General features: G+C 42.2%; 1 protein-coding gene across 1 annotated transcript; it reads left to right on the top strand.

The window, feature by feature from the left end:
* The first annotated feature begins 1,577 nt into the window (after positions 1-1,577).
* LOC115116906 (zinc finger protein ZFP2-like) lies at positions 1,578-8,582 on the top strand. The gene is made up of 2 exons (XM_065000847.1): positions 1,578-2,317; positions 6,696-8,582. The coding sequence occupies exons 1-2, from the start codon at positions 1,873-1,875 to the stop codon at positions 8,021-8,023; spliced, it is 1,773 nt and encodes a 590-aa protein (XP_064856919.1). The 5' UTR covers positions 1,578-1,872; the 3' UTR covers positions 8,024-8,582.
* Positions 8,583-10,006: the final 1,424 nt, after the last annotated feature.

Below are 10,006 nucleotides of genomic sequence, written 5' to 3'. Positions count from 1 at the left end.
GAATCTCATGTTTCAGTTGTAAAACATTTAATCCGATAGGGGAAATCCTAGCAGATAACTTTAGAAAAATTGGGGAAGGATATAACTGGAACACAACCAAACAATCCCTTATCCCAGTGTCAATGAGGCTGAATGATAATCACTAGTGGGTCCAGCAGCACAATAAGGCTGAATGATAAGGCTGCTGAGTCCAGCATCACAATGAGGCTGAATGATAATCACTAGTGAGTCCAGGGGTACAATGAGGCTGAATGATAATCACTAGGCAGCACAATGCTGAGTCCAGCAGCACAATGAGGCTGAATGATAATCACTAGTGAGTGAGTCCAGGCTGAATGATAAACTGAGGCTGAATGATAATCACTAGTGAATCCAGCAGCACAATGAGGCTGAATGATAATCACTAGTGAGTCCAGCAGCACAATGAGGCTGAATGATAATCACTAGTGAGTCCAGGGGCACAATGAGGCTGAATGATAATCACTAGTGAGTCCAGGGGTACAATAAGGCTGAATGATAATCACTAGTGAGTCCAGCAGCACAATGAGGCTGAATGATAATCACTAGTGACAATAAGGCTGAATGATAATCCAGCAGCACAATGAGGCTGAATGATAATCACTAGTGAGTCCAGCAGCACAATGAGGCTGAATGATAATCACTAGTGAGTCCAGGGGCAACTGAATGATAACTAGTGAGTCCAGCAGCACAATGAGGCTGAATGATAATCACTAGTGAGTCCAGGGGTACAATAAGGCTGAATGATAATCACTAGTGAGTCCAGCAGCACAATAAGGCTGAATGATAATCACTAGTGAGTCCAGGGGTACAATAAGGCTGAATGATAATCACTAGTGAGTCCAGCAGCACAATGAGGCTGAATGATAATCACTTGTGAGTCCAGCAGCACAATGAGGCTGAATGATAATCACTAGTGAGTCCAGGGGTACAATAAGGCTGAATGATAATCACTAGTGAGTCCAGCAGCACAATGAGGCTGAATGATAATCACTAGTGAGTCCAGCAGCACAATGAGGCTGAATGATAATCACTAGTGAGTCCAGCAGCACAATGAGGCTGAATGATAATCACTAGTGAGTCCAGCAGCACAATGAGGCTGAATGATAATCACTAGTGAGTCCAGCAGCACAATGAGGCTGAATGATAATCACTAGTGAGTCCAGCAGCACAATAAGGCTGAACAATAAGGCTGCTGAGTCCAGCAGGCCTGTCTACACTGGACAATGTGGTTGACAATGTACCGATGTGTAAATATTCTCATTTTCATCGTCTGCAGTTGTATTGATGTCATTTACATGCTTGTTATGTGTTTTATGTACATAGATCCGCGTACAGAATTTCCCAGTGAGATAAAGTCATGATCTTATCTTGTGTAGAGGAAAGTCTTGGCTGTAAGAGGTAAGAGAAAACGTATTTGTTCATTTTTCAAATCATTTGTTATGGTTTTCTTTTTTTCCCTCCAGAATAAACCATGTCGTGAAAACTGCTTTGCCAACTCCAGGCAGCAGATGGCGACTTGAGTATTTCAGGTGATGCTCCTTGTGTGACGTATAATCTAGCGGACGGAACGCTTCTTCAACAACAACTCGGCTACTGATGCAGACAGTTCCGTATCTTGCTCGTCAACATAAAACCCACAAATTCAAATTCTTTGTCCGTATTTGTGTATATTAATCTGTGTTTTTAACGCAATTTTGTTTGCATATCTCCTAGTTAAATTGTAAAATAGCTTGTTAGATTGACTAATTCGTTAAGATTGATGCTTAGCCTAGTACTAGGCTAGTCGCTAATTCTAGCTAACTTTCATCCCCGACCTAGGAGTGAAGTTGAGTCCGCTATCCTTGCTCGAACATGAGCTCACTAAGCTACTCCTTCCCTGCTAAAGAAGAAGAGGTCGGATGGACGGAGAAAGAAGATCTGAACATTGTCGTGAAAGAAGACGAGGAAGTGAAAGACGAGAAAGAGCCTTTTGGAGTGAAAGAGGAAGAGGGGATAGAGGCTGTCACAGTGGAAGAAGAGGAGGAGGTAGAAGCTTTCAGAATCAAAAAGGAGGAAGAGGAGGCTATCACATTGAAAGAAGAGGATGATGTTACCGTGAAATACGAGAAAGAGCCTTTAGGAGTGAAACACGAAGAAGGAATAGAGGCTGTCACAGTGGAAGAGGAGGTAGAAGCTTTCAGAATGAAAAAGGAGGAAATCACATTGAAAGAAGAAGATGAGTATTTTATAGTGAAAGAAGAGAAAGGACCTTTTGGAGTGAAAGACGAAGAGGAGACTAGAGATCTGATTAACACTAGTGAGTACTATCTTAAAAACAGGAGCACCAACTCTGCAGTTGTTCAACTAATGTATGATTTTTAATAAGAGTCATTCTACTGACGTTTTACACTTGAATATGTTATTCAGGGGTGCGTTCAGTACGAGAGAACAGTGTTCAGCGTTTAATTAAACTGTGTGATTGGTGTCCCAGAGATTGTGCTTTCAAATGGTCACATCCATGTTAAAGGAGAAATGTGAAATACCTCAATTTGTGGGTCACGAAGCAAAACAAAAAAAAGTTTATTTAAGCATTAACAAACACACTCTGTGTGACAGACACTTTGGCTGTATCAGAATACCCCAAAGGAAGGTTCCTCAGTGGCTAGATTATTAGAACCATAATCTACAGGTAAATTAAGGAGAAATGCTGCATCTTTTTGACTATTCCGATTCAGCCACTCACCATAAAGCCCAGGAAGGTTAGCCTAGTGGTTAGAACGTTGGACTCGTAACCGGAAGGTTGCAAATTCAAATCCCCGAGCTGACAAGGTGACGGGATTTGGGTTACCACTGTTCCTAGGCCGTCATTGAAAATAAGAATTTGTTATTTAACTGACTTGCCTAGTTAAATAAAGGTAAAATAAAAAAATCCCACATGTTCATTGAAGAATTCGCATGCAAAATTGGCATATATTCGCAGTCCTAAAACCCCCCCCCAGGTGGATCATTCTATCAATCCTCATATATTCTCACTCCTAAAATCTCCCCAGGTGGGCCATTCTATCAAACCTCATTGTACATATTTGTTAATATGGTCCTCCTGACTACCAAATAAGATTGAGGTCAGAGAAGAGTTGATATCGCAAAAGTTTTTCAATCCAATGAAACTTGATTTTCCCCAAATCAGTTTTTGAGATGTCGGTGCGCTCACTAGGAATTTATGCTGTTTATATGTTCAGATATACAATGGGGTCCGAAATGATTGACTCTTGATAAAGATGAGTAAAAAAAGATTGTAAAATAAATACAGATATTGAGCTATATTGTGTGCAAAAAAAATGGGAAATGATATGTCTAATACAATTGTTCGGAGAAAGATAAATGATTGAATCCCATGTTTTCAGCACCTTTCAATACCTTATGAGGAAAACAGCGCTGAAACGTTTTTCTAAAATGTTTTATGTGATCGTTGAAGATCCTTTCCAAATGTGTTCAACAGTCTTTCCAGCTTCAGTTTGAAGGGATTGTTACCAATGTTATCCGTGTTGGCCGTGTTGGCTAGCTCCTCCGAACAGTGTCCTGACGAGAGAGCACATTTTCTATGCCAGGCAAAATCACGCATCATTAGCTTATTGTTATGGATGTATCCAAATAAATGTCACAAGAAAACATCTTAAACAAACGCAAACGCAGCTACTTTGTTGTCATTCTGTTTGACGTGACCGTGTTAGCCATAGTTGGCTAGCTCGCAAGCAAGGGATAAGAACGTTGCCAGCCGGCAAATGAACGACCGCGTTGCATCCATAGATAGACAACTAAAAGAAGTGGGTCGCGTCTCACGGCAATTTAACCGATAGAGTGAATGACCATTCGGCTTGTCTAGCAGCCATAGATTTGTGTCGGGATTATATCTCATGGAAGGATTAAACAAAATGAATAAATTCATTTAAATAAATATTTTAATGAAAATATGTCAATCATTATTTCGATATGTCGGTATCCCGTTGTATAAAAGTGATAATGCCCACGAAGATGGCGTTTGGAGGATATATTGGCACGATATATAGACAGAGGCGGAACAACTGTGTGAATATAACTTTCAAACACTGTCTTCTCAGACGTTATCACTTAAACACTACAGCCACTCTGTGATGACGCACTCTGCTGGTCTACCTTTACATTTCAGCCATTTAGCAGACTCTTATCCAGGGAGACTTACAGTACTGAGTCATTTAACAGACTCTCTTATCTAGAGAGACTTACAGTACTGAGTCATTTAGCAGATTCTCTTATCTAGAGAGACTTACAGTACTGAGTCATTTAACAGACTCTCTTATCCAGAGAGACTTACAGTACTGAGTCATTTAGCAGATTCTCTTATGTAGAGAGACTTACAGTACTGAGTCATTTAGCAGACACTCTTAACCAGGGAGACTTACAGAGTCACTCTTATCTAGAGAGACTTACAGTAGTGAGTCATTTAGCAGACTCTTATCTAGAGAGACTTACAGTACTGAGTCATTTAGCAGACTCTCTTATCTAGAGAGACTTACAGTACTGAGTCATTTAGCAGATTCTCTTATCTAGGGAGACTTACAGTACTGAGTCATTTAGCAGACTCTCTTATCCAGAGAGACTTACAGTACTGAGTCATTTAACAGACTCTCTTATCTAGAGAGACTTACAGTACTGAGTCATTTAGCAGACAGATCTCTCAGTTAGTCCAGACTCTCTTATCTAGAGAGACTTACAGTACTGAGTCATTTAGCAGACGCTCTTATCCAGAGAGACTTACAGTACTGAGTCATTTAGCAGATTCTCTGATCCAGAGACTTACAGTACTGAGTCATTTAGCAGATTCTCTTATCCAGAGACTTACAGTACTGAGTCATTTAGCAGATTCTCTTATCTAGGGAGACTTACAGTACTGAGTCATTTAGCAGACTCTCTTATCCAGTGAGACTTACAGTACTGAGTCATTTAGCAGATTCTCTTATGTAGAGAGACTTACAGTAGTGAGTCATTTAGCAGACTCTTATCTATAGAGACTTACAGTACTGAGTCATTTAGCAGACTCTCTTATCTAGAGAGACTTACAGTACTGAGTCATTTAACAGACTCTCTTATCCAGAGAGACTTACAGTACTGAGTCATTTAGCAGATTCTCTTATCCAGAGACTTACAGTACTGAGTCATTTAACAGACTCTCTTAATCCAGGGAGACTTACAGTACTGAGTCATTTAGCAGATTCTCTTATCTAGAGAGACTTACAGTACTGAGTCATTTAGCAGACTCTCTTATCCAGAGAGACTTACAGTAGTGAGTCATTTAGCAGACACTCTTATCCAGGGAGACTTACAGTACTGAGTCATTTAGCAGACACTCTGATCCAGAGACTTACACTACAGTACTGAGTCATTTAGCAGACACTCTTATCCAGAGACTTACAGTACTGAGTCATTTAGCAGATTCTCTGATCCAGAGAGACTTACAGTACTGCATTCATATTATTAAGATAGCTAGGTGAGACAGCAAGATATCACAAGCATAACAAATACATTTTCCCTCAACAACGTAGTTATCAGCAAAATCAGTGTAACTGATTGGCCGACTGGACCCAAAATCAGTGTAACTGATTGGCCGACTGGACCCAAAATCAGTGTAACTGATTGGCCGACTGACCAAAATCTGGTAACTGAGGAGGGGACAAAATCAGTGTAACTGGTTTATTTAAGATGCTATTTAAAGAGGTTTCAGATGTTTTCAGAAGATGGGGAGGGACTCTGCTGTTCTGACATCAGGGGAAGCTTGCTCCACCAATGGGGTGCCAGGACAGAGAAGAGCTTTGATCGGCAGCTGACCTCCAGTAGGGGGGAGGGCCAAGAGACCAGAGGTGGCAGAACAGAGTTTTCTGGTTGGGTTGTTAAGAACACTATTCTGATGATAATCCCCTATTGGAATTTGACCTCCTAGGTACCCTCTCTAAGGTCAGAGTTCACCATCAAGCAGGTCTTAGTGATTGGTACATCAACCCATTTCTGAAGTGATTCAAATGTAAAGTCTATTCAACCCCCCGAGTCAGCCTTGATTTAATGTTTTGACCCGGGGAAGGAGGAAACAAGGTGTGCTGCCATACAGGTCAGAAGCCTGGACTAATGGATATACAACTAAAAGACTTCAGAAGTCGGTCGCGTCTCCGGCAACTTAACCGATAGAATGAATGACCATCGGCTTCACTAGCAGCCATAGATTTGTGTCGGGATTATATCTCATGGAAGGATTAAACAGACAACCCCCCCCCCCATGCCCCAAGTCAGCCTTGATTTAATGTTTTAACCCAGGGAAGGAGGAAACAAGGAACTGTTAAGGCCTGAGTATTTAGGTCTGCCCTCCGCTCACGAGGGTGGCAGATTGTTACAAACCTTGCAGTCATTTCAGTCTCACTGTGGATATATTTGTTTAATACAACTTTTGAATATAGAAGTTGTTCAGCTAATCTCTTGCATCCATCATAGCCTGAAGGAAGGGGGGAACAGTTCCTCCTGCTGTTCCGAAAACCAAGCACCAGGGTCTTGAAGATGATGGATTTTATTGAGGATCTTGTCTAGATTAAACCTTGTGGAAAGCGTTTTATCATGTAGAAGTGTCATTCAGGTCTTTCTGTTTAAGCAAATACTCTTGTTTGTCTTTTTAGCAGGAGAGATACCAGACTCTCACCCTGACTGTTGGAAGAGTCCAGACCCAGAGACGACCAAACCAGCAAGACCATACCACTGTTCCCAGTGTGGAAAGAGATTTATTCAGTCATCGCATTTGAAAGAACATGAGAGAATACACACAGGAGAACAGCCATTCCAATGTTCCCAGTGTGGAAAGGGTTTTACAAATGTAGGGAACCTGAAAACGCATGAGATGACACACACGGGAGAGAAGCCTTTCCACTGCTCCCAGTGTGGAAAACGTTTTACCCAGTTAGGGAATTTGAAAACACATGAGATGACACACACAGGCGAGAAGCCTTATCACTGCTCCCATTGTGGAAAGAGTTTTAGACACTCGGGACATCTTAAAGTACATGAAAGAACACACACTGGAGAGAAGCCCTACCAATGCTCCCAGTGTGGAAAGGGTTTTGGACACTCATGGCATCTTAAAGTGCATGAAAGAACACACACTGGAGAGAAGCCGTATCAATGCTCCCAGTGTGGAAAGGGTTTTGGGCACTCATGGCATCTTAAAGTGCATGAAAGAACACACACTGGAGAGAAGCCATATCAATGCTCTCACTGTGGAAAGAGATTTATCCAGTCATTGCACCTGAAAGAGCATAAGAGAAAACACACAGGAGAGAAGCCTTTCCAATGTTCTCAGTGTGGAAAGAGTTTTATCCAGTCATCGCATCTGAAAGAGCATAAGAGGATACACACAGGAGAGAAGCCTTTCCAATGCTCTGAGTGTGGAAAGACTTTTAGCCAGATAGGGCAGCTGAAATATCATGAAAGAAAACATACAGGGGAAAAGCCTCATCACTGCTCCCAGTGTGGAAAGGGTTTCAGATACTCAGGGCATCTAAAAGTGCATGAAAGAACACACACTGGAGAGAAGCCGTATCAATGCTCCCAGTGTGGAAAGGATTTTAGACACTCCGGGCATCTTAAAGATCATGAGAAAATACACACAGGAGAACAACCATTCCAATGCTCTCTGTGTGGAAAGAGTTTTACCCATTTAGGGAACCTGAAAATGCATGAGATGACACACACAGGAGAGAAGCCTTTTCACTGCTCCCACTGTGTAAAAAGTTTTACCCAGTTAGGGAACTTGAAAACGCATGAGATGACACACACAGGAGAGAAGCCTTTCCACTGCTCCAAGTGTGAAAAGGGTTTTAGAACCTCTGGGAACCTGAAAACGCATGAAATGTCACACACAGGAGAGAAGCCTTTCCAATGCTCCCAATGTGGAAAGAGTTTTACCCAGTTAGCGAGCCTGAAAAGGCATGAAGGAACACACACGGAATAGAATCCTTTCCAGTGTTCTCAGTGTGGAAAGACATTTTCCTGGTCAGAAAGACCTGAAAATCACACGAGAGAAGAGAGACACTGTTGTGGGTGGCAGAATTTGGGGTGAGCTGTTGTAACTTCTCCAGGTTGATGCTCTGTTCAGTGATGAACTGCATTTCATAAACGACTACGCCTATTACCTGTCTGCACCCTAACACATTGTTGCCATTGTCGTCTGTAACTGTTGCATTAATTAAGTACTATTATCACCTTCCTCTATATGAGGGGACATGCAACTATCTGCATTTTTTTGGGGAGTTCTTCCCTGACTATGATCAGTGAGACAGATCTCACTTGCTTGTATTTAAGATGTACTATTATCACACCTTAAATAGTCTCTGATCTTTGGGATTGAGTGTGTTCTGACTTTAAAAAAAATTGCAATGGGTTTCTTTGGTTTATGGCCACATGAAATCAAATTGTATGAAAACTTACTCAAAAAACAGGCCTACTTTGTTAGCCGGACCTTTAAGTCTCCAAGCAACAAAAAAATAAAAACAGAACATATTTTAAATGTATTTGACTTTGATTCATTTAGTCACTGTATCTTATTTAGTTAATTTGTGTAGAAGTTATCAAGCTAAACATGTATGAAAATGTGACGACGTTGTTATGACAACAGTTGTTGACTGGGAAACCCAGACGCGAGCTGCCCAGTGACGCGAGCTTACCAGACAGGCTAAATGCCTTTTTATGCTCGCTTCAAGGCAAGCAACACTGAAGCATGCACGAGAGCACCAGCTGTTCTGGATGACTGAGTGATAACCCTCTCGGTAGCCGATGTGAGCAAGACCTGTAAACAGGTCAACATTCACAAAGCCACGGGGCCAGTCGAATTACAAGGACGTGTACTCAAAGCATGTGCGGACCAACTTGCAAGTGTCTTCACTGACATGTTCAACCTCTTCCTGACCCAAGTCTGTAATACCTACATGTTTCAAGCAGACCACCATAGTCCCTGTGCCCAAGGAAGCGAAGGTAACCTTCCTAAATGATTACCACCCGTAGCACTCACGTTGGTAAACATGAAGTGCTTTGAAAGGCTGGCCATGGCTCACATCAACAGCATTCTCCCAGATACCCTAGACCCCACTCCAATTCGCATATGGCCCAAACAGATCCACAGATGATGCAATCTCAATCGCCCTCCACACTGCCCTTTCCCACCAGGACAAAAGGAACACCTATGTGAGAATGCTGTTCATTGACTATAGCTCAGCGTTCAACACCATAGTGCCCACAAAGCTCATCCCTAAACTATCCCTGCGATTAAATACCTCCTTCTGCAACTGGATCCTTGACTTCCTGACGGGCCACCCACAGGTGGTAAGGGCAGGCAACAACACGTCTGCCATGCTGATCCTTAACTCTGGGGCCCCTCAGGGTTGTGTACTTAGTCCCCTCCTGTACTCTCTGTTCACAACTGTTTTTGGCCAAACACGACTCCAACTCCATCATTAAGTTTGCTGATGACACAACAGTGGTAGGCCTGATCACCGACAACGATGAGACAGCCTATAGGGAGGAAGGTAGAGACCTGGCAGTGTGGTGCCAGGACAACAACCTCTCCCTCTCCCTCAACTGCGACCTGGCCAAGATAAAAGCAAAGCAATGCAACACAAACAATAACACAGAGTTACACATGTAATTAACTAAATGTACAGTCAATAACACAATAGAAAAGTCTAGATACAGTGTGCAGGCAGTAAGGTAAGGCAATGCAAATGAGGTAAGATTAGGGAGGTAAGGCACTAAGGTAAGGCACTAAGGTAAGCCACTAAGGCAAGGTAAGGCAATAAGGTAAGGCACTAAGGTAAGGCACTAAGGTAAGGCACTAAGGTAAGGCAATAAGGTGCAATAAGGTAAGGCACTAAGGTCAGGCAATAAGGTAAGGCAATAAGGTCCAATAAGGTAAGGCACTAAGGTCAGGCAATAAGGTAAG

This window comes from Oncorhynchus nerka, linkage group LG15 (genome assembly GCF_034236695.1).
Source record: "Oncorhynchus nerka isolate Pitt River linkage group LG15, Oner_Uvic_2.0, whole genome shotgun sequence".
Lineage (NCBI taxonomy): Eukaryota > Metazoa > Chordata > Actinopteri > Salmoniformes > Salmonidae > Oncorhynchus > Oncorhynchus nerka.
This window is presented reverse-complemented; position numbering and strand designations above follow the sequence as displayed.

What these genes read in the sequence shown, in the direction of transcription:
- LOC115116906 (XM_065000847.1), top strand. Translation starts at nt 1,873, where the DNA reads ATGAGCTCACTAAGCTACTCCTTCCCTGCTAAAGAAGAAGAGGTCGGA. An exon ending in TAGAGATCTGATTAACACTA is followed by an intron (nt 2,318 to 6,695) that starts GTGAGTACTATC and finishes TTGTCTTTTTAG; the next exon opens with CAGGAGAGATACCAGACTCT.